The sequence below is a fragment of the Anoplopoma fimbria genome, chromosome 19 (genome assembly GCF_027596085.1).
Source record: "Anoplopoma fimbria isolate UVic2021 breed Golden Eagle Sablefish chromosome 19, Afim_UVic_2022, whole genome shotgun sequence".
In the NCBI taxonomy this organism is placed as follows: Eukaryota; Metazoa; Chordata; class Actinopteri; order Perciformes; family Anoplopomatidae; genus Anoplopoma; species Anoplopoma fimbria.
In genome coordinates, this window is record NC_072467.1 from 3,341,980 (window position 1) to 3,367,185 (window position 25,206).

The 25,206-nt window shown below is 42.3% G+C and overlaps 1 protein-coding gene across 1 annotated transcript; it reads right to left on the reverse strand.

Annotated features, from left to right (window-relative positions):
* Positions 1-2,951: 2,951 nt before the first annotated feature.
* vwf (von Willebrand factor) lies at positions 2,952-22,522 on the reverse strand. The gene is made up of 53 exons (XM_054619634.1): positions 22,452-22,522; positions 22,256-22,307; positions 21,974-22,117; positions 21,633-21,735; positions 21,300-21,508; positions 20,929-21,050; positions 19,460-19,679; positions 19,256-19,378; positions 19,059-19,170; positions 18,910-18,956; positions 18,665-18,801; positions 18,429-18,567; positions 17,949-18,049; positions 17,649-17,850; positions 17,326-17,541; positions 16,783-17,029; positions 16,583-16,677; positions 16,108-16,259; positions 15,810-15,913; positions 15,592-15,730; positions 15,336-15,470; positions 14,342-14,488; positions 14,090-14,230; positions 13,594-13,692; positions 13,337-13,493; positions 12,542-12,709; positions 12,281-12,416; positions 11,880-12,189; positions 10,574-11,732; positions 10,384-10,488; positions 9,885-10,028; positions 9,660-9,803; positions 9,364-9,528; positions 9,083-9,129; positions 8,810-8,987; positions 8,357-8,598; positions 8,074-8,263; positions 7,599-7,940; positions 7,256-7,494; positions 6,945-7,047; positions 6,752-6,823; positions 6,410-6,514; positions 6,072-6,277; positions 5,823-5,972; positions 5,624-5,740; positions 5,247-5,427; positions 4,928-4,968; positions 4,722-4,838; positions 4,295-4,393; positions 3,805-3,933; positions 3,663-3,702; positions 3,473-3,570; positions 2,952-3,248 (listed from the first exon to the last, which is right to left on the reverse strand). Exons 1-53 carry the CDS (start codon positions 22,455-22,457, stop codon positions 3,063-3,065), a joined length of 8,562 nt encoding a protein of 2,853 aa, XP_054475609.1. The 5' UTR covers positions 22,458-22,522; the 3' UTR covers positions 2,952-3,062.
* Positions 22,523-25,206: the final 2,684 nt, after the last annotated feature.

Consider the following 25,206-nt stretch of genomic DNA (forward strand, 5'->3'; position numbering starts at 1 on the left):
TGCGTCTGTTGCTTAACTCCACGTCAAAATTGCTTACTTACAAATTAGACAGAACTTTTACATTTTTGTGTTCATCTCATGTTTGTCACAAGATGAATGTATCAGTGACACTGACATTGTTACTATTGTTTCAGATTTCAAACCTCTCACCTGTGACTGTTAATGCTCTTTGAAATTAAAATCATGGATTTATAACAAGTAATGGAAATGTATCCTGCCATGTTTGAATTACCATATTAATGTACATAGTGGGGTCATTCTTATCACACACTTTGTCACTTAAGTTTTCAGGCAGTAAGAAGTGAGAGCTGCACATTTAGTATTTGAAAGAAGAAAAATAAGATACCTAAATCTTATTTTGACACATGTACCAGATACGTTTTTAACCCTGAGGTAAACGAGCTTTACAGATTTGATCATTTTGTGTTATTGTGGGTAGAAGAAAAAGGGGATTGCATGCAAAAGTGGGCCCACAACTGTTTCAAACTACATGTTCTAGCCGCCGGAGACAGCAGGGAAAGCAATGAGATAATGCACGAACAGTTAACCACATAAGCATATAGAGAGCTTCAACCGTCAATCCCCTTATATGCACACAGATACACACAAATAATCCCAGTTTACGTGTTGTGTTGTTGATGTTGTGCTTGTTGATGTTATGTGTTGACAACACAGAGCTGAGATGGAAATGGAGAATATGTCTCTCAGAGTTCAGCCGGTCAAACTTTTGGCTTGTAACCTTCATAAAACAAATGTATGTCGTCTTGCGATCCATCATCACATGTCATTGTGGATATCATTTGTGAGCAATTAAACCAAATATTGATATTTCCTCATTAGACCGATTGATTTGACTGATTACAGGCCTGTGGAGGTGAAAGTATTAATTATTTCACAAAAACACCTGAGAAAATGAACTAAAATGTCACATTCTGTTCACAGACAATTATATTAATTTTTTATTTTATTTATTATCATCATTATTATTCATTATACTGATACGGGAAGTGTGTAAATGCTGCTGTGGTTGTTTTTTGGAGAAACATAGAGGAGTCTGAGTTTGTTTATGTCACAGGCTGTTCTGCTGTCAGCCACATGCTCCATGTGTGGTGCGTCACTTACCTTATTAGTCATGATACCTTTTCCCCAATGGCTGATTATTTTCTTGCAGCTTCTAAGAATGTGTACACTGCTCATGCTAATCAATATGCATGCACACTTTGCAGGCACATTAACTTAGCATCTCTACCAGAACATAAGTGATAGATTGCATTTCTTATTCTTACTATTCACTCTTCTCATTTGCATTTTTTTGCGTTTTTTTGAGTTTGCATGGAAAGATAGTTTGTAATTTAACTCTGCCAAAATGTCTCTTTTGCAAAGGTCCAATATAACAAAGATCATATTGTTTTTTTGTTTTTTTTTTAAACTTAGATTTCTTACCTAATACTATTTGTATTTATTTCATGGCCCAACATGTTTTTGTTATTTTTCCATATGTCCTTCCTCTGGAGAAGGCACAGGGAGGAATGCACAAATGCATCCGAGTTTGCGTCTCCGGCTTAAAGGCCTAAAGCCCTCTGACAGCTCAGCAGCGGAGGGTGTCAGCTGCACCCTCACACCAACCCTAACGGGGCAGAGGGCACCAGGGGAGCGGTCTAATACCCCCTGTCCTGGAATACAGCCGATTACACGGTGCTAATTTTAACAGCTGCTTGCTTTCTAATGCCTTAACAGGAAACATAGACATCAAACAAAGGCCAAACCAAATGGGCTTTGCTGCAAACTTTCACTTTACTTCAGTCTGTAAATTTCATTTTTTATACAAAACATCACAATAACACAGCGTGCATTTGACTAATTCATTTCCATTTTGACTAACTCATCCTCCAGCAGTTGTTGGGATCAATATGCATCTAATTAAAACGCTCAATGACGCAACAGTTGTCTGCAAAGATGGTCAGATGACAAAACAACCTCAGCACCCCTGCAGTGAGACTTACATTCTTAAAGCAGCAGTTCAGGTGAAGCTTTGTTCATTGAGTAAGCCTACTGTACACACAAATCAAATGAACTGTGCAAAGAAAACGCGCTCAGGAGTGACTCTGTAAAAGTGATGAGTGTCACTGTTTTACATCACACCTCACATGGAAGGAAAGTGGGAAAAAGTGAACTCACCAGTGCTCAGTGGAGGATCAGTGCTTCGCAATGGAGATGGATAATAAGACGAAGTGCACAGCCTGGCTGAGATGGTGGACAATCCGGGCGCGCTCCCGATACCCATGGCTTAACAGGCGCGCACACAGCTCGGCTAATTCCCTGATCGTTTCATACGGGAGGGAAAGAGGAGGTGATGCATGTTATCGTTGATTAGACGACAGTTACAGACTGTGCTGGTGAACTTTTTTATTTTTGTTGTCACCTGAAAGATTAAAACTTTATCATGGTTATTAGTATATTGTGTAATTTGCAACACAGCTCCACCCAACAGCAACCTGAGGAGATGTCTAATGAAATAACCTCAGAGCACGATGTTGAAAAGTGGTGCCAGGATTGGATAAGCATATATTTGGACACACAATACTGTCTTTGTCTTTTGGCAAGATGCTAGGGGAAGTTTGCATCTGAGAGTGTTGATTCGTAAACATTCCCAGTGTGTGTGTGTGTGTGTGTGTGTGTGTGTGTGTGTGTGTGTGTGTGTGTGTAAGCCAGAGAGGAAGAAAGCTTACTAGTGGCCAGACTTGAAAGTAAACCTCGCCTACCAGTTGCCAATCTCAGAGGACCCAAAACAATATATAAATGCAAAAATAGGCTTGTTATCTCACATAGAGGCAACATTCATTACTTCATTGATTGATTGTTTGATATATATATATAAAACAATGGATGTTCTCAAAGCATTTAAGAATCAAAATCACTAAAAGAAAAGACAGACACAAAATGAGTGCTTACAGAAACTGTCAGGTTTGTTTTATTGTTATTTGTGTATAAGGGTACATTTTACTTGGATACACACATACCCTCTGGATTTATAATCTGTCTCTCTCTCTCTCTCCCTTACTCTAGGTGCAGTGTTTGGACAGACAGTCGCATGCGGTGACAGACAGGACAGTCTGCTGGCTACGGGTGCCGTTGGCACACAGGATGGGAACACTGAGCGGCTCCGTCTCCACGGCAGCACAGCACACACACTCCTGCTCCACAGCAGCACTCTCCAGGGAGAACATGGACTTACTGCGACATTTGCCCTGATAGACAGATGGAAAGATGGACGGATGGACAGCACCACAGGGAGGGACAGAGAGGGTGGGATGGAGAAGGACACTGTTACAGTAGGATTTCATTGAACTTAACGGGCTAATCCTGGGGGGTTGGTGTATGTGTGTGTGTGTGTGTGTGTGTGTGTGTGTGTGTGTGTGTGTGTGTGTGTGTGTGTGTGTGTGTGTGTGTGTGTGTGTGTGTAATCTGTTACCTCACAATAGTGCAATTCTATCTGGTGCTCTGATTGGCAGTCATCCACTTTGATGTAGTTAAGCGTTCCTACTGTCCTCCGACACTCTGGCTCCGTACCTTCATACATGCACACACACATATTAAAATCAGAACGTCCTGATTTTTTCAAAATAGCTTACCAGTCCTGCAGAAGCCACAGCTCTACTTACACATCTCACAGCAGGTTTTTTCAATCTTGCTGATTTTCCCCTAAAAACAAACAGGAGAGAAAAAATGTAATACAATTAGAGATGTTCAGGAGTGGAAACACTGGGAGATGGAGATGCAGGTAAGTTATTGAGGCAGTCGTACCCCCTGGTTCAGGCAAGTTTGACGGTCAAAAGGAGGGCAGGTGGTCACTCGGGTTTGAAGGACAAGATCCCCTTTACCGTTTACACCACAGGTATAAAGGTTGCAACCGTCCTCCTTAGTGGTGTTCACCTGGAGGGAGAGAGGCACACACGCATCAGCATTCATGTATGCTGCTGAGAAGCTGGTCCTTTTTAAAATTGACTTAAGTAAACAAATAAAATCAAAATTATATATTTGTGATATAGACGAACTTTGTTGATCCAAGGAACAAGTATAGTACAGCATGGAACAACATAGTACAGTAGTTGTATAAAATAGTAGACTACAGTACAGTACAGTCTGGTGCTATCTGGAAAAAGTCTGTATAAAAATATATAAATATCAAAAGCATCATCATTATTTTCAAGTTTCTCTTCAACAGCAAATTAGTCTGTAAGGGCATTGATGTGTCTGCATAAGAAAGGCCTCGTTTTTTCTGCTAAGAACCCACCTGCACACTGATCAGTTCCCCGTCTGGCCTTTGCATGAAACAGGCAGTGGGAACACATCGGCCACAGCAAGCATCTTCCTCCTTCTGCAGAGTGTATCCCTGAAAACATTGTGGTTAGTATTGCCTGTTAGCTCATATGGGAAGACATCAGAAGGACATTGATTTAAATACAAAGACAAATGTGTCTGGACCCTTTTGTGAAAATAAGTAACTCACTATTTACCTCTGTAAGCAGAGTGAATCATGAAAAACGATGTGGCACCAAGTTAATGATGAGTAGGGAGGGAATGTAGTCAGAAGATTAGGAAATCTTTGATGAAAATGAGGAACGTTTGGATCTGTTGGTTAGTCATGATGATGATTATGATGATGATGATGACAAATGATATTGGTGATGGTAAAATATAATGATTGGGATGATGGTTACCATCGGGCAGGTGGGACAGCTGAATCTCCTGCAGGACAGTCTGTATTTCTTCACGGCACCGTCTTCCACGATACAGTCACAGTTTGTGCACACGTCCACCATCAGCCTCTCGCCTGCCTGCACAAACACACACAGGTTGAGCATTGAAGGATCTATTCAAAATGTTCTCATACAAAAGAAGAGTGTTTCCTGTCTGCACAACTCACTCCTATCACAGTGTTGTTGAGGACACAGACATCCATAGGAGCTGAGGAGAGAAAAGTACAAATAATTATAATGCTTTTTAGTAAGCACAGCATTAGACCCCCGGCTTTGTTAGGTCAGGTGAGGATAAGTAGCTCCAGGATGACACTAATGCGAGAGAGTCATCTGCTGGACAGACACTGCGACTGCATCTCAGTAGTTTATGATATGGTGCCTGCTAGTTCAAGGACACTCTCCTAACTCATAACGCCGCCCTGCTGGGAAACAAATGGTGGGTCTGCTTATTTTGTCGTGTATAATTGTGTATGGATGTGTGTTTACCGCAGTGGCAGCTGGGGCAGCAATCCCGGGTGTCGCAGCGTAGCTCTGTTCCCAGCGGGCAGGATGGGGTGTCCATAACAGAGCAGCTGACGTTTGTTTCAGAGATGAACACCTCGTCTTTCACTTTCATACACTGATGTAACACACATTTTTGACGAGGAGACTGCCACACCTCTCCCACCTATTAAAAGAAACACAGGGATTAGATTAAAATCCAATAAGAGAAAGGAGAAAGCGCTTCACTGATATAAATACACAGCCAGAAATATATTGCCTAAGCTGAGTGATTGTTATTGTTATTTAAACATGACATTAAGCTTTATATGGAGGATTTGTTGCATATATTATTCAGGCATGTATTATTTCTCTGCACATACGCGTCTGAGGTTTTGCCCAAACAGTGAGTCCCCTCTCATCTCTCCCTTTGACTCCACACAGCTGGTCACTGTGCACTTCCCACAGCACTCTCCTTCTGATGGAGTGTACATGGAGCCCTGAAATATATCATAAATATATATGGATTGACAGGTAATATAAGCATAATGCAAATGTGTGCATTTGGTGTGTGTGTCTCACCTGAGGGCAGGTTCGATCACACACAGGCGGCGTACACTGAGCGATGTGCAGTGATGTGTCTTTGTCCTGCAGCTGGGTGCATCTGCACTTCTGGCATGCTTCCTCCCATTGACTCCCCACTGGGTGAACCACGCCACCAACCACACACACCTGGAAAGAAATATAAATAATGACAGCAGGATTGTTTAAACAGTAAAAGCCCTTAAATGAAAACAGATGCATTTAAACAAACACACACTCCTCACACACCTTGTCTGGCAGGCAGGTGGTTTCTGTGCAGCCGCAGTCGTTGGTAGATGAGGATGTGATGAACCCAGCCGGGCAGGTGTGACTGGAGTTATGGCAGTTGCACACACATTCAAACACGTCGCAGCACTTTGTGTTTTTAACTGACAGTTGGCGGTGTGCGGCACAAACGGGGGGAGCTTTTTGAGCGCACTCTCCCTTTTTGCAGACTGAGAGGGGGAAAAAGAGATGAAGAGAAACACGTAAAAGAGATCACATAGATGAGTGCTCTGTTTCATGTCTGTATGTGTGCCAGAGAAAAGCAGAGCTCAAACATCACAGAGAATGCGTTAATGGCGTACCGCACTCGTGTATAGGTTGACATTCCCCAGGGTTTTTCAGAACCACAGCCTGCCCGTCCTCACAGCGGGGCACTTCCGGCAAGTCACAAGTCACCAGATCACACACTGAAAAGTCACAAAGTGAGACAGTCTGTTGAATTTGGGTGAGATATAAACTGTAATTGCCTGATAAATATGGAACACATTACATCAGTTTATTTTGTTGAATTGTTGATGTGTGAGCCATTTATTCTCGGGTTCAGCAGCAACCTTCCAATATCTCTTAGTGATGAGAGTACTTTAATACTGAGCTGTAAATAGAAACGTTGTAATTATGCCACATAGTGTTTTTTTTTTACATACCACACTCGTACTCTGGGCAGCACTTAGACTCTCTCTTCTCTCTCAGGATCTCACAGGGTCCACATACTGGAGCTGCACACACAAAAAGACAATTCATTATTAAAAGTGTTATATCGAAACACACAATGCAACACTAATATATCGTTTTTTTTTATGTATGAGCATAAGCAGCAGTAGCAGAGTGGGTGCTTGCCTTTGACGTCATTGCAGGGCCGGGCAGTGCAGTTGATGCGTTGTTGGTCCAAACACATGCAAATCAAACATTGGTTCTCATCTGGTACCCAGCTCTGCGTGTACTGTTCGAACAAATCAAAGCATGTTCAATTTGATTGATGTCCTACAAACAAACACTAGAGGGCGCTCACAGCACACTTTACTAGTGAACACCTCAACGGTTGCCCCATCCAGTTCTATCAGCATGTGTTTCTGTAACTGGGAAGATGATTTACATTTTGCATCCCTCCCTCACACATTCAGTTATATTTGTCTTCTCATGCGTCTCACCATATATGTACGTCCATGATGGTCCACACACTGACTGCATGCTTCTGGTGATACACACTGTCCGTGGTGCAAAACTGTCCCTCCAGTACAGAAACAGCCCTCTGTAGGTGTGTCCATACAGGATGATTCTTTACCCTTGGCAACCGACCAGTCGCCTGGCAACGTCTGTATGTTACCACAGTCCTCTACACAACCTGTCCGACATGCATCATACACCATGGAGCTGGGGCATTGTAATGCTGTAACACACAGATCAGGCTAAAGTGAAGATTCATGCTCAGACTGGGTGTTAAACTGCATCTGCTGAATTGATACATACACACATATTAAAAAACTAACTTACGGCAGAGGTGGGGGCTCCTCCAGTCCACACACACATCTCTCTGTCTACAGAGGCGGGCGTAGGCAGAAATCAGCTCGCAAACATCTGACTCCTCACATGCCTGTTCCTCACACTTTGCAAGGAACACCTGGACGGGAATATGAGCATGGCACTGCTCAAACACCTCCGAACGTAGGGCCTGACATCCCATCGCTGCTCCAGACACACACTGTGCTCTCCGCTTTGGCAGACACACACCGTCATCCACAGCCACGGTCCAGTCTGAGATGAAGCCTGTCTGGTCAGCGGTTGAGCTGCCATTGCGTAAAGATAGGACGTTCAACTTCTCCTCCCCACAGGCACCTGGAAGAAAGATACAAAGAGAGAGAACTGTGGTCTGAATAAGGAGTTACAGTCGCGATAGAAGCAAATAAATAAAGCAAAACAGGGCTGACTTATTTTACACTTGAATAAATGGATTTTTAGATTTTGTTACCACAGAGTCCGGCGGTGTCTCCAGTGGTGGCGGAGCTGAGCAGTGTGATGGTAAACTCGTTGCTCTGGGGAGTGAAAGTCAGGACGTAGCCTTGGTCCGACTTGAGCTGCAGCATCACTCCTCCATAACGTACCAGCTCTAGGCCAGCAAACCGCCACGGCAGAGAAAGTTCCTCCCTGTCAATCACTGCCTGCTCAAACAAACACATGGCCAGTAAATAACCATTCATAGACCCACGTATAATGATCAATTTTAGTATGACGGCATTCTGACCACAGCTTACCGTCATATCATCCTTCAGCATCAGTTTATGCCCTCCATGGATCACCTCCATGGCTTTCATGCAGACCTGGTTGTAATTCGCTGAGTCCTGACAAGGCCCGCTGTGGAGTTTGACCTCTGACCCTTCACTGATGCCTCTGCTGACAGTGAGAAGTGTATAGGAGCACGCACCCTCCCCATCCAGCCTAAGTGCCAAGCCATCAAACCTCACCACGTGATTGGTGGAGCTGCCCATACACATGCCTGTCAACACACACACACCAGGCAGGAGGAAGAGAGTGATTGTACAGGAGTCACGTGATCCGTTAACAGTCAGTATAAATAGACTGGAATGCAAGTCTCCAGCACTCATTGTTAACAGCCCACGTGGGAAATGATGTGCACTTTATATAGACGGGTTAAATGCAATGCTAGAAACTTCAGAAAGCTATTTTGATCCTTTAGATGTACGTACAAGGGCATTCCCAGTGGCAGCCACAGGTCTCCTGGACTCTGACAGGTGGCATGTTGTTGCTGCAGGCCGGCGGCTCCAGTCTGTCACAGCTGACTTTGTGGTTTTGTACTGTCACTGCCCCACTGGGGTGGCACAGGAGAGAGTGGCAGCCGTCCTCCAGCAGCCATGACTCACCAGGCTGAATCACAAGAACAGACAATTCATAACAAGAAATGCTGTAAAAGGTCGCTGCACGGCTCTAATTTGTATTCAACCTTTGCAGACATTACTCACCTTCCTCTCATTTCCATCATCATCAACACACAGTCCTGGTGGACCAGCTGAGAACCAAAGTAAATAACCAATTACCCTTATTATGATAAATTATCACCTGCATTATAATGCATTACTATTAAAACTATACAAAAGAACAGGTTTATTAATTAATTATTTTTACTATGAGAAAAGAGTAACTGTATGTGTGTGTGTGTGTGTGTGTGTGTGTGTGTGTGTGTGTGTGTGTGTGTGTGTGTGTGTGTGTGTGTGTGTGTGTGTGTGTGTGTGTCTTTAAGCACCTCTGCAGATTCTCTCTGTGTAACCGTGGTCTAGAGTCAGCAACATCAGCAATTGATCCATGCTGTCCAAGTGCAGAGTGTTGTCTTGGTTGCCATGGTGACCGATTATGCCAATCTCACTCCTGTCATAGCCTGGCCCCACCCCGATGGGGAACACTGACACACCTGAGCAAAGAGACTGTTATCAGTGAAACTACACCAAATCTGTGACAAAGGAAGTGTGACGATGGAAACATGCCAACTGAATTTTGAACTGAGGTATCGCATGTTAATTTTGTCAATGGTGACTTGATCACCTGCTGCCAGTGCCTCGCTAGCTGCTTCTTTGACATCATCAGCAGATTTGTCCGTCACCAGCATCACCACGGCCTTAGCTACACCGACTCTTCCACCGCTGGCTGGCGAGATGGCCGTCTGCACAGCGAATCGCAGTGCTGAGCCTGCAGAGAGACGAAGAGCAGTGAGCTTGTGTGTGTCTGCTTTAATATGTGTGTGCACATACTAGTTGACGTATCCACTACCTAGCGCTGGGGCAGCGGCGGTCCTGCTTGGTATTCTCCCCACCAGGTTCAGGAGGTTGGATTTGCTCTGTTCATCCTTCCAGGTGAGCTCTGCTGTGTTGGTGTCTCCATACTGAACCACACTCACCTGAGTGCCGTTCAGCCCTGCACACATGAACAACTTAAATTACTGAAGCCATGCAGGGAAGGGAGATCTAGAATCTGGTTACTCCAATAAGCATTAGTATATATGTACCAGCCACGTTATACACTTGATAGCCCCAATTCTGTGTCTTGGTGCACAACTAACTTAATTAATGACTAGAAATCTCTTATTCAAAACAATTATCCAAATTGCTGTTAAACCACTTATGATCTGACTAATAATAGTGGCAAAAATTACAGCTCCCCCTTCTTATTATTATTATTTTGAAATATAATTGTACAAGACCCATAACAATACTACACATCAGTGAGTTGCCGTTCACAACAGGACATTTATGGGCTGGGTCACACTTACCCATGTCGGCATTATTGATGAAAGCTTTCACAAATGTCTTCATGTCCTCAAACTGCCGTCCAGCCTTCAACAGGAACAGCACATCCACAGGCTTCTTACACGGCACTGTGCAGAGATATAATCACAAATGAGTACAGACTTAGGACTCCTTGTGGACTGAGTGAGTATTATATGAGTGTGTCGTTTGTACCTGAGGGTGGCAGGGTGGCGAGTGTTGGGACGACCAGGGGTGGCAGCGTAGGAGAGCGGGGCCTGACTGTGATTTGTGTGATATTCACTACACGGTGTACCAGGGTTGTCAGACTGTTGTAGTCGTCAACCATCAGTGGCCGTTGAGGTGAGCTGAATGGTAGTAAGTCAAACTCTCGTATTTTTGATCCGACACCAATGGGGTACACTTGTGTGTGGGTGCTCGTAGACGGTGGGCGGGTCACTATGTCAGTTGGTGGATTTTCTGTCACAAGGAAGACCAGCTGAGGAGGGGTCGGGCCAGGTGAAGGCTGGACTGTAACCATTTCTTGAAAAGTTGTAGTGATAGCTGCTCCTGTGTTCGTCTTACTTCCACCCCTCCAGCGAATCTCCCTCAGTCGCTGCATCAGCAGGGTCTTCTGCCGCCTCAACTCCCACCGACGGATCTCCACAGTGACCGTTTCCGAGTACTGTATCACATTGATTCGTATGAACTCCTCCTCCTCCGTCAGCTTTGAGATAACTTCCTCCAGAAAGAGGAGCGACTTATTGAAGTTTGCCTCACCAACTGCATCGGAGCCTTCCAGGATGAACGTCACATCTGTGACAGGAGAGATGGAAGGCGGCGATGTGGTGATGGGAGACAGGTCAGAGGGGGCGGCGGGCGTAGGAGCGTTGGGGAGGTATTGTGTGGGGTTGGGCTCCAGACGAGGAGCCAGGGTTGTAGTGGTCGTGGTTTGCCGAGCTTTACCCGCAGTGGGCATTGGAGGTTTGGCCACCTCAGGCTCCAGCCCCAAGGTGCAGAGGTAATCTGTCAGCCCTAACAGATGTTCAGGCAGCTCACCTGTGCTGCTAAGCACATAGGCCCTGTTTTCTGGGTTGACCTTGGTGATGTCATTAATCTGCCCCATGTTTACCCCGGGACCCAGTGCCACTGTCAGGGTGGTGATGGCTTTCCTGCGGAGCATCTTGACCATTCCACGGACGGGGCGAGGGTTGGCACTAGCAGTTAAGATGATGGCAACACGGCCAGCATGGTCACGCTTGTTCTTGTCGTAGATGTTGATAACCAGGTACTTGACAGCCTCATCCAAGAAGGCCGCATCTCCTCCCGTGTAATGCAGCTCACGCACAGTCTTCTTAAACAGCCACTTCTGAACCTGCATGCATAAAGGAGAGAGAAAAACAGGTAGATCAAGCAAATAATTAAGTATTTTTCCACAGAATTCTTAGTGTAGCATTGCATGTTTTTGTGTAAGAATATAGACTTTTGCTGTGTCACACATGTACAACCAATGTTAATCTACCTGCAGGTCATAAGTTTTGACTCCAGAGTGGTAGAGCAGCACCGTGGCTCGAGTGTGAGCTGAGCCCATGCGGAATCGCTCAACCACTCCCAGAATAAACTCTTTGGTTGCCTGGAATTCATCTTCACTCAGGGCTTCTGAACCATCCAGTAGGAATGCCAGATCCATAGCGCGGTCACACGTTCCCTCGGGCATCAAGGTGGTGAAGGGCAGGGTTGTGAAGGTGGCATAGGCAGGTGTTGGTGTGGGAGTGGTGAACAAGGCGGAGGAGGCACAAGCTTCACAGCTCAGTGTGTTGTTGTAACAGTGACTACAGAAAAGAAAAATAAAGCATCTTATAATGTGCAAAGCATTATTGACCAATCCAAAATATGCAGACTTGTTACTGAGTGCAGAATTACCATATCTTGCAGTGCTCTGGGTTTTCGTGGTTCAGGATGACCTTGTTGCCATGGGAAATTCTCTGACCATCGTGGATACACACCTGACACTGGGAGGGATCTACACAACGCATGGCCACCTCATCCAGTAGCTGGCCTAAAAAAAACAAAAGCTGAGGTTTAAACTGGCCTTTATTATTTGCATATTGTACATTCATACATACATATATATACCGCATTTGGATTTTGCATGCTCAAATGTCCAGTGAGTATTATAGGCACCTGGGGGGCAGTAGGCATGGCAACCTTCCACACAGGAGAGCGAACAATGGAGGGGATCTGGGTGCTGGCAGGTGATCGGACAGGCAGGACCACAAGCGTTATATCTCCACTGGCATAGCTCCTCCCCTATACCTGGGATCCTCGGGTTCAGTTCCTCACAGCTCATGGCTAAGGAAACCAAAGTTAAATAATAGACTGTTTTATTTACCACGCGACAAAACCTTGCCTCTGTTTTTTACCAATCCTAACTACATAAAACGCTTCCTTCAAGATAAACAGGATATGTGACCTGCATAATAAAGTATTCAGAAATGCAGAAAAACAAGTTAATTTTCTCAACTATACCATAAAGAGTAGATTTTTTTATAACATAACTTCTGATATGAGAGTATAGATATAGTTTATCAAGTGAAAAACAAGAACATGATGTAAGAACTAAAAACCTAAAAGAAAGTCAGGGTAGCTTTAAAAGTGTTAAGTCTTGTTGATAACACTAAAGGTGTCATGTGGGAGAAGTGGCGGTTCAGTGATTGTGGTATATTATTCAATGTTTTAAAAAAAGGAGAAGAGCTGCATGGTAGATGACTTGTGTTTCAGACAGAATACTTATTATCATTATTATCTTACTTTATTTATTTATTTCTAGCCACTTGATTTTGAAAGCTTGAAATACATTGTTAACTTGGTCGAGTAGCTATGAAGTATTTTCCTGACAAGAAAGTATATTTCTGCCAGAAAATGACATAATGAATTTCTAAATGTTGATGGGGAAACAGAGAAATTCTTCACACTCACGGCAAAGCTCATTGGATCTCCAGCTGATGGATACGCCCCTCTCTGAACAGGCCTGAGCGTAGGCCGCGATGACATCACAGAAACACGCACAGTCGCCCACCGATGGACAAGAGCATGCTGCCTCCACACACATCTCTACATATGGCTCTGCATCCACCTGGAGACACACAGGAAAATGTTAAGAGAGGACCAAGCACATGAACCTAACAATGCATGTGGTGTCAAGGGATATCTGTTGTGTCTGTAATTACACTCACCTGGTTGTTGCATTCTCTAAAGAGAGGACCAGTGATCACACGACACGACTGTTCCACTGTTACCAGCTTGACAATGTTTTCGCTGCAAGGAGCAGGTATCTATACACAAAAGAACACACACAAATATAGTGTGACAGTATCCACATATTATTCTATACTAGAAATTCAATAGTTAGTAATATAAGAATCAAACTACAGTTTTTGTATATATTGGAAGTTCAAATACAAAGCTATTTTCAAGAGTGAAATTTACATTTTAAGGTTGATTTCAAATCTTCCAGGCAGCTATTGGCTTTTAGTCACTATGTTACTAGACCAAACATGTTCCTAAATGCTCCAGATCTGGACCATGTATGGAACATTATTGTATACAGCCAAGTCTACTTATTACAGTTTAAGAGTTTGCCCTAACTTTTACTGAAACCAAAGCTAGAGAGGAAAGGTGCTACTTTGTAATTTGAGCGAACCGACCCTTTAATCTAAGACCAGACTTTACCTCTGTTACATCTGCACAGCTGGGAATAACCTTCCAGGAGTTCCCAAAGTGTGAAGAGTCCACCTCGAGCTGGTTGTTACTGCTCACCAAGTCGTTGTTGACGTTCCCATCAAAGTTACCACACAGACCGCACACCCGGCCCTACACACAATAAAATGTATGCAACAAAAATAATATGTTTAAAATAAAATAATAATAAATAAAACAAACAAGGTGCAGCCAGTCAAAAGTGATGTTATAATACATAAGTACCCTGTATGAGGCTGAGATGTGAACCAGGAGGCGAGTTCCTTTGTCCCAGCTGAGGGAAATGTGTTTCCCCAGCAGCACGGTGTAAAGCTGACTAGATTTAACAATCTCCACCTGTGAGCTCTGCAGAACCGGCCTCTTCATCTTCACCTATGAGAGAGAAAGATGCCAACCATGGATGTATATACTCACAGGTCAAGTCTGTCAAGTTTGGTTGCAAGACTCAGATTGAGTGAGTAAAGCAGAATATGATGTAATGAATGTGTCAGACCTCTGGCATCTGAACGTTGGTAGTGTCTGATCAAGTTTGCTGATTTACAAATAGCAATTATTATATGGTTTATATTCAAATGTTATGCAAACAGCACCATGCTATTTTTGTTCTTGCATTAGAGTGATAAAAAATATTCCACATTAACACTTACCAATTTTTTTAATGAATATGCTTATTGCTCACAAGTGACTAATTATATAGCTAGTTCCAGTTGTGCACATGCTCATACTATGCATGTACAGTACATACTCATACTTAAATCATATACATAGCGTTTCATGAAATACTACTACAGAGCTATAAAAACAGGCAGGTTTAATAGTCTCACTGTTGAGAAAATACTTTGTTATTTATCTGAGATTAAAGACAAAGTCCATTTTGTGCTTTATTGTTTACTATATAGTGATTTAAGGGCTACATTTTTTTCCTGGTGATTCCTTTTGGTTGTATGATAATAAAAAAAACTTGAGTTTAGTTTTAGGAAGGAAACCTTTATTGTTGGCAGTGTTATGTTATATGTAAGAAGTTATGCTCAACGTTTTTTTTGTTCATATGGACTGGCCATTTTTTATGCATGACACACTGAATAACATAACCAACTGCTTGTTTGTGTTTGTGTTGTGTGTGTGTGTGTGTGTGTGTGTGTGTGTGTGTGTGTGTGTGTGTGTGTGTGTGTGTGTGTGTGTGTGTGTGTGTGTGTGTGTGTGTGTGTGTGTGTGTTACCTCTCCATGTTGCATTACAATCAACCCTCCCTCGAAGAAGACTGTGATCGCTTTTGCACAGTGATGTCCCACAATTCCACAGGCCTCATTCTCCACCAGCACTCTGAATGAACCCTCTTCTCCATTACACATATCCTATTGAAAGTAAAGGTAGAAAAAACGTAGGGAAAAGATAGAGAGATGAAATTAAAGCGATGCATGTTGTGTGTTTCTGTTTGACACCAGTGTGCTGTGCAATCCACCCTCTGTCTCTTACCTGGACCAGGACATATTGGCAGAGGCCGGGGAACGAGTATTTGAAGCCGTCGAAAGTGATGTAATGCCCCTCCCCCACAGTGCGGCACACACCATCGCACGCCTTTTCTGTGCAGTGCCACTTCCTGTTCTCACACATACTGTAAACGAGAAAGAAAGTTTAGCAGACATATTGCAGGTATTCCCCTTCATAACCAAGTATGCAAACAATACTTTTACCAGGTGTTGCAGTCCACAGAGATCGTTTGTCCTGATGCATATGGCCTGTTGTTATGGTAACAGGGACACTGTTCCGGTGCAATGCAGTCTCTCCGGTGACGTACCTGAAATCAATCCGCTTATCAATCAGCAAATTCTATTTTATATGTTTGGTGCTTTATCTACAGCAAACACACACACACACACACACACACACACACACACACACACACACACACACACACACACACACACACACACACACACACACACACACACACACACACACACACACACACAAAGATAAGAAACCACCTACTGTGCCAGGTGGACAGAGGCAGCCCGGGATGCAGGTGAGGCTGACACAGGGCAGATCCAGATTCTGGCAGGTTCTAGCACATTCAAGCCCTTTTTCTCCTCCATCACACTCTGTACGGACGAGTGGAGGAGGGCACTGTGCTGACCGACGGTCTGCATTCACAAAAACAAACACACCAATATGTAGATGGCTTTCATGAAGTTGGTGATCAGTTCTTAAAATGCAAAATGTATTAGAAACTCAGAAAAGATAATAAAGGTGTTTATCTTTAATTGCCGCGTAAAACCACCTGATCTTTAGGGTGATCAGACCACAGATATGCTCTACTGACACAGCTGTTTACTGCATACATGTCAGAAAAGTCTCAGGTTCAAGATAAATGGTCAAATGAAAGATACCATATGGATAATGGATTATGCAAATTACGAAACACAAGGACATTCAATAGAGTGTCTGTAAAATATTTAAACTGTACCTCTGGATGGTGCCAGGTCATCATCATAGAAGAGGTCAGACAGTAAAGTACTCATCTCCGGGGAGCTACAGCGCATGGAGCCATTCTCACAGTAGCTACACACAAGCACATAAGCGAAACACACAAAAAGTGAAGGTGTATCTATGAAACACAATATCAATTAGCATAGTGTCTGAATACACACATGCACGGTCACTGACCAGATGCTGTTGTGATCCGCGTAGACATCACTAGGCTGGTAAAGCTGTCCATCGTGCAGGCAGGTGCACAGATCCGCTGTCACACACTCTCCGGAGTCGCTCAGGTACTTTCCAGCAGGACAGAAACAGCCCTCCTCACACACTCTCTCCCCCTGACATCCGTCCTCACCGCCGGACAGAGCACGGCACGTCCGGTCACACACACTCCCACAGGCCTCATACACTTGGCCTCCAGTGCACTCAAGTTCTGACAAAAACAAATCAGGGTTAGGGATCTAGTCTCGTCTTTTTTTTTCATCTGTCAGAAATAGTGTACCAACTTTTTCCATCCCTGGAATTATGATGGATATTTGTTGTTTGTAATGACTGTTGTTGTACTCTTGATGATACAAATATTCAAGTAGACATATTCAGATGTTGCTCAACAATGCTGCTTTCCGTCTGAAAATGTAATGAAATGTTTGTATGTTGAAATGTGTAATGTTTATATGTTTACTAGTATGTGCATGTGAATGATCAGCAGTACATTAATCAAAGAGTTACCACAGAGTGAGGGAGACCTCCAGTTGAGCAGCACTCCTCTGGCAGTGCAGGCAGCCGCGTAGGCAGACAGAGCCAAGCAGAGGCACTCCTCACCGTCCACACACGCACACACATCGTAACGGCAAAACCGCTGGAACGGACCCGGGTTCACCAGATAGTGGCACGCACTGAACACGTCTGACATCATCACCGCACAGGCCTCTTCTGCAAAACGCACTGAACGGTGCAGGAGGGAGTATATATTTATTTATATATATATATATATATATATTGTTTTTTTTTTTGTCTTGTGGGGATGTGTGAATCTATAGGGGTGAGTATACCTCTTTTGGGGTTTATGGCACACGGATCACTCTCATGTTTGTGGGTTATTTCACATTGTGGGTCTCCGTTGATCCTCCATGCTTGGCCGAACGCCTGAGGACCCGCCTCAACCAGACCAGATCCAGACAAGAAGTCGTCTCCTTGGTTACCATTAAAGTTACCACAGAGACCGCACGTCTGCCCTGCCCATCGTGGTCCCAGCTGGGGATGTGGACACAATTCAGTAAAGTTGTTGGCTTAATTTTCACAGAAGTCTCATTACCCCCATAAAAGTCTTTATCCATTAGAATTTTTTCTACCTTTAAAAGCACACGGCCTCGCCCATCCCAGTCCAGACGAAAGTCATCTCCAAACTTCACATGCACATTAGACTGCACAGATCTCTGGATATGCAGACGACCTGTAAAATTATACAAACAATCAAGATTGTGTTGATTTAAACAATTTAAATAATAAACAGTCATACCAATATGTAATATTTGTGTGCTTATAATAATGATCACAAAATTCTTAATAAATCAGATTGACAAAGATGGATTCATCTTTACTTGATGTTTATATGCTGGTGTTGACTGGATGGCTTCAGGATGATTTTTTTGTATATTTGAGCTTATGTTCTGTCCTCTTCAGAATATAATAGATTGAAGTACAATATTTCCAGTACTTTCTCTTATATACTTCAGGCTTTATTTTAAATATAATATCATATAGAGTAAAATATGCTTTAACGGATTATAAAAAATGTTGATCTTATCCACTATTCTGCCAAAGTGGCATACCATGATGCATTGGGGTCTGGATGTCCATGCTGTTGACAGAGACAACTCCTCCGTGCTTCAGCTTCACTGTCATGTCCTCCAGAGCGGACAGGCTGAGCGTCACTGAGCGTGTGCACACAGCATCCTGATCATCTCCACACTGAAACACAAAACCAACAGCCAATATGCTGTAGATGACTCAGAAGCTAGAGGCAGGAAAATGTTTTAAAAAAAGAAATCCCCCAAAAAACCATTACCTGTACGTTCTCAATAATGACAGAAAACTCATTATCTGTGCAGTCCTTTGCCAGCAGATACTGACAGTGACCAGTGAAAGTGAAGAACTTGTTGTCGAAGGTCTTGAAGTGAGACTGGCCAACCACCAAGCAGTCACCTTTATACAGAAAACAAATACATCACACAAGAAATTAGCAACCAGGGACTTTATTTGAAGTTGGATGTGTAAGTCAGTGCACTGACTTCTACTGTACGTCTCTCTCACCAGGGCAGCCTTGATTGGTGCATTCCCAGGAACCGTGACGGCAAACACTGCAGCAAAGAGGCAGTTTAGTGGAGAAGTGTTGTACTATTTTCATATAGCAGTATTTCTGTGTATTTCTACATGTTTCTGCATGCACATAGCTCCCTCACCAGGTGTTGCAGTCCTGAGAGATGGTGGATCCTGGAGGGAAATGTCGTCCCATGTGCACGCAGGAACACTGAGATACCTCTACACAGCGGTTACCGTCCAACACCTTACCCACTGAGAAACAAACACACACCGTGTTACAACTGACTATCAGAGAGACAGACAGTGAAAGAGGGAGGTATAGTGAGTGGGAGGTTACCAGGGCATGTACAGCCATCCACACACTCTTCCTTGCAGACCTCCTGGATGTTGAGACTGTGGCAGGTTGTAGAGCAGGACTTGGTGCATTCACTGTACTGCATCCCAATTGGACACTTGGGGACTGAACACACAAACACACCATGTAGCTTATTAATGGGACTTGATAGCTTGCAATTACCTTCTTTGTGAGTGACAAACTTACAGCACTGGCTCTCCTCCAACCAGCCATGAAGGAGTATCCCGTGGGCGTGGCACGTGCGAGCGTACTCCAACAGGAATGGACAGTAACAGTCCTCTCCCTCCCTCTGGTCACAGTGGCACGCCTCCTCCTGACACATCAATTGGAACGCTTCGGGAGAGACCAGGTGGGCACAGTGCAGGAACACACTAGATGTCTGCAACACACTGCAGCTCGACAAAATCTACAAAAACACACGCAAAGTTAGTATCGAGGGAAAGATGTGGTTAAACAAAGGGGAAAACGGTTCTTTATTCTTTAAAAGTTGTTTGTGACTGAAAAGATTAGTATTCTCATCTTGTCATGCACGAGCTGTCATGTCTTGTCAGCTCATGTAAATAAGGGTAATGGGTTCTAGAAATTACATGTGATGAGTAGGTTTTAAGATGGCTACTTGTATCATCATGATGGAAACAAGATTTTGATAATTTAAAGAACATAAAATAAGGTTAAAAGAAAGTTTAAAGTCAGTAAGTACCAGTTGAAAATTATAGAAGAACATACTCTGATATATCAATGAAGATATCTTCATATTGATAACCGACAGAGAACCATTTTCCTTCAGTGATGGGACCTTTACTGGTTTCATCACACGTGGGTGTTCCTGATGTACAAAATGTTCTTGCTAAAACTGGCTGTTTTTTTCATTTTTCATATCAGACCACCCACAACGACAACAGTATACATGTTACAGAACTGCTCTCATACCTGTCAGATCAGCTAGCTAACCAGCTGTTCCTTTCTAATGAAACTTGTTTATACTGTAAATGGAAGTCTATTTGAACCACACACAAGTTGTGAATGATACAAATAAAGCTTCAAATAGTAAATCAATATTGTAAGACACAAGACTTGCATAGTCGCAATCAGAGATTCTAAGTCAAAACTCTGTAACAAATTATGAGATTTTGGGGGGAATTTTATGCCTTTATAAGATAGAAGAAAGAGGAGAGATAACGGGAAAGAGATGGGTAATGAGATGAAACAGAGGAGCAAACCAAGGTCATTGTGGTCCGAAGTTGGCATCTTTAACCCAGGGTGCCACATGAGATTTTGATAGGTCAAAATGTACCTTTTCTAAGTTAAAATTAGCCAACAACAGCACAATTTCAATAACTCCTCCATAATACCAGATCATTTTTACACACTACAGTACTGTAAAAAGTCAAAATAATTGTACAGCTGATGGTTTTTAACACAGAAAAAATAACACCCTTTGAATGCCAAATGCTTTTACATCAAAGGTTCATATGCCTTAATGTGTCTCAAAATGTATTTGTGCTGCCTCTTTGAATACAAGGTTTTATTTTCTGAAGAGGTATTTCTGTTCATTTTTAGGTTGTTTGCAGACACGTAAAATGTAATCACATATTTACAGGTGTCCTAACTCATGTATGTATGCACATGTTTATGTGTGTGAATTGTCCTCTCACCGCTGAACTCTTTCTTGTGCTGTTACAGGACTGGCTGGGACTTGAGACACGTCGACATGACTGATCAGCTCCCTTCACTTCCCACGAATTTGCAAAATCATAACTGTTCTCTGTTAGGAATCCTGAAAACACACACATACATAAAGGAGTTGACATATTTCTCCTTAATCTCATCCTACCACTACTGTTCCTCCTGCTTTCCTTTAACTTGTTATCTTTTCCTGTACTGAGCTGATAGTCTTCCTGTTGCTGAGTGCTGGTGACTCAAATCATTTCCTTGATTCCAGTAATAATGAACTTTCCTCACATATCCTACATACGCACGCAGTTACAAACCTTTGATGTTACCCGACTTGCTCGCATTATCTTACCCTCTTGAGCGGTATATTCATCAGCTGACACAGAGTTGAAGTTGCCACAGAGGCCACAGGTTAGGTTGGTATGGTGTTTGGTCAGTGTCAAGGCGATGTTGCCTGCATTATCAATGATAACACTGAAGCCAAACTCCTCACTCCACATCTTATAAAAGCCGAGCTCCGAGCCAACGAACACAGCATGAGAGGCAAAGGGCACAGATAGTCTGCAAAAAAAAGAGACACACCACAAGCTTTTCCATTATCAAATGATGGGATGATTTTCTACTGCAATAATTCAATACCATAACACACAATTTATGATTTTTTTTAAATAATCTGTTACTCAACATTTTTTCTCCTTGTGAGAGACGTCCGTCGAGGGATAGGTGCAGTTCAAAGGCATCTCCCAGAAACAGAGTGACTCCAGTTCTTTTGCCATTGACAAAGTCACCTGCGGATTGAAAACACATTTATTTTATTATCATAAAAATTATGATTTTCAGATATTTGACAAAGCAATTTCAAATGTCAGTACAAGTATATACACTGTTTTAGTATACACATTCCAGTGAGAATCAAACTAATAGCAGAGGCACTGCACAAGCCACTGAGCTGCACTGGATGCATATCAGATGCCATTTGAGGTCGATTCTGTTTGTTTCTTTATTGAGTGTCTGAGTGTTACTCACCCAGCAGTGTGAAGGAGCGATGGCGGCAGTCTCCTGCCAGCAGGTAGCTGCAGTCTCCAGGAAACTCATATAAAACCCCATCAAAAGTGTGAATGTGTTGACGTCCAAACAGACTGCATCTCCCTGTCATACCTGCCACGCAAGCTGAACACACAGAAAAAAAACTTATATGCAGCCGACTGTAGAAGTAGGGCAAGAGGGGATCTTCACATATTAATATTCTATAAGATATTTGATTGCAAAGACAGAAAAAAATGTGGACATCTTCTGACGTCTGCTCACCTGTCAGATGCAGAAGAACCCAAATTTCTCGCAAATACCTCCTCATACACACCTGAAACACATAAATATGCTCCCCATTATCATTACTGCCACCTGTACCAGCATCATCATATCACTAAATATCACATATTCTGTGTCTTATGCATGAATGCAAAAAAAAAGTTTCTTTAGTTGGCTATACTCCAGTTAGTCCTACCTCCATGGCTCTAGTTAATCCACACAGTTGCAGAGGAAAACCAAACACAATGCCAAATCAGAGAATCCAAATGTGCACTTTTGGAACCAACACAGTCAAGACATACTGATGCAGTTTGACGTACTAAACTGAGAAGTTGGTCAGAAGCTCAACAACCCTGGAATCTATTTTATAGCAAAGAACTTGACCCCGCCCAGCTGCTATTGGCTTTCCTTTAAGACCCATCCCCTTAGCCAGGTTATGTCAAAAAGAGCAGACTATCACTCTGTCCAGAGCTCAGTGCCTGCAGACTGACACCATCAAACACACTCAGCAGGACAATACCAGGATATGCCCACTGATCGTCTGGCTGAGTGATTAGGTCACACATACGCATCTGTGTCGGCGCCAACCCAAACAATTCTGGTGGAAAACACACTCACTGGAGATATCGCACGCAATAACACTGCTGTGGCGGTGCACAAACACATGACTAAGCTGCGACAAAATAAAAAACACGTTAACACACACACACACACACACACACACACACACACACACACACACACACACACACACACTGGGAACACACACACTGGGAATGTTTACGAATCAACACTCTCAGATGCAAACTTCCCCTAGCATCTTGCCAAAAGACAAAGACAGTATTGTGTGTCCAAATATATGCTTATCCAATCCTGGCACCACTTTTCAATATCGTGCTCTGAGGTTATTTCATTAGACATCTCCTCAGGTTGCTGTTGGGTGGAGCTGTGTTGCAAATCACACAACTCAATATACTAATAACCATGATAAAGTTTTAATCTTTCAGGTGACAACAAAAATAAAAAGTTCACCAGCACAGTCTGTAACTGTCCACTTAGTCCTGAAGGTCTAATCAGGCTCCAGTGAAAACAACTGTGGGGTTGGGCCTTTGGTTTGTATGTGCTTTAGGAAAAAAAGCACAGGTGTTACTAAAAAACATTAACACTGGCTCTGTTTTATTCTAGTGTCCCAATAATCCATGCCAGTTTGACAGTGAGTCAACATGCACAGTACCAGAACCCTAAAAACTAAAGAGGCTACGTGGAATTCAACTGCATTTATTATCCTACTGTGACATGTCACAGTATCTTCCATGATTGATCTGATAATTGTTATGTTCCCCAAATCTATGTGCTTTATTGTTAATTGTTGAACCTCTGTGTTGCTGCTGTTCTTGACCAGGTCTTCCTTGTAAAATAGATATTTGTTCTCAGTGGGACAAACCTGGTTAGATAAAGGCTAACAAAAAATAAAAAAGCCCTGTAGACCTTTGAAACTGATGAAACTAATTCGGTTAACAGTGGGTCCGTACCATTAATTGTCTCAGTATGCCATGCCATTGAAGCAGCAGGCACAATACCAGAACCCTGGAACTAGCTGACTTATTGAAATACAGTTGTTTTTATTGTTATTATCAATTACACCTGTGTTTTTCCTGCTATGACATGCTTAACCACCCATCCTCAACCTGTGCACAGGATTAATCATCCAGAATAACAAAAAACACCTGTGTGCGCAGAAATGTTAAAAATAATAATCAATGGTTGTGATCCAGTAATTAATACTTATGGGTTTCTTACTTTCTAAATAGTCTGCAGTTACAAGTGTTAGCAATTCAATATATTAATAAAGGGTCCTTACTTTTTCTAGGCGTTAAGTGGTGAAAGGATGGTTCATTCTCGTGAAAGTCTTATTAATTACTGAGTATTGATAACTAATCTATAAACCATTAGTAGAGCATTTAGACCTATTATTAAGCATTAATAAAGCCATTAGTTACAATTTATAAATATTGTATGAATTAATGGTAGTGCCTAATGTCTTTGAACTGTCTGTGGATGTGAAATGTGAAGCAGCAGGAATAGTTAGAAGGATTGAAGCAGACAACAAAACAAACATGCACACAATACAAATACCATGAAGATGATACTGCAAAAAAGTCAAACTGATGACTTGAATAATAGTTAGGTTGATCACTTTGTGTTTGTTTGTGGTCAACAACGTGTTCAAGAAATTTAGAAAAGCCTCTGTAACATTGACATATGTAGACTGTAGTTTGTAATATACATGGTATTTGTATTTATATTTGTAATATCTATATATATAGTAACTTATAATATACATGTATAGGTATTTATAATGTAATATAAATTGTTTTTATAATGTAATATAAATTATTTATATATATATATATATATATATATATATAATTGTATACAATTATATATATAATTGTTTACAATATTTGTGTGTGATTATATTGACTATTTATAAATATACGTAGATATATATGCGTAGATATATATATATACACACAATTATTCTGTATTCTGTATTCATATTTGTATGCATTATTATAGCTTGCATTATACTGACATGTTGGTGACATCTATCCAAGCTAAATTGATCTATTAAGGGGTAGGACTAGATAAGTTTTTTTACTTCCTCCTACCCCCTTTCGAGCATGTAGAAAGTTTTTTTTTAAATTTTACTTCTTTTGTGTGTTCTTTTGTTGTCTCTTTTATTTTTTATTTCATCTATTAATAATCAATTGATAATCATTAATTGATTAATAATCATGTTTTTTATTGCTTGCATGTTCGAAATAAAGACAATCAATCAATTCATTCATGTACATTCAATCCATGAACGCATCTTTCTTATTCTGGGAGAATTACGTCATCGCACAGCCATGGCTGCTGCAGGAATGTGTGGTCAAACAGCCACCGCA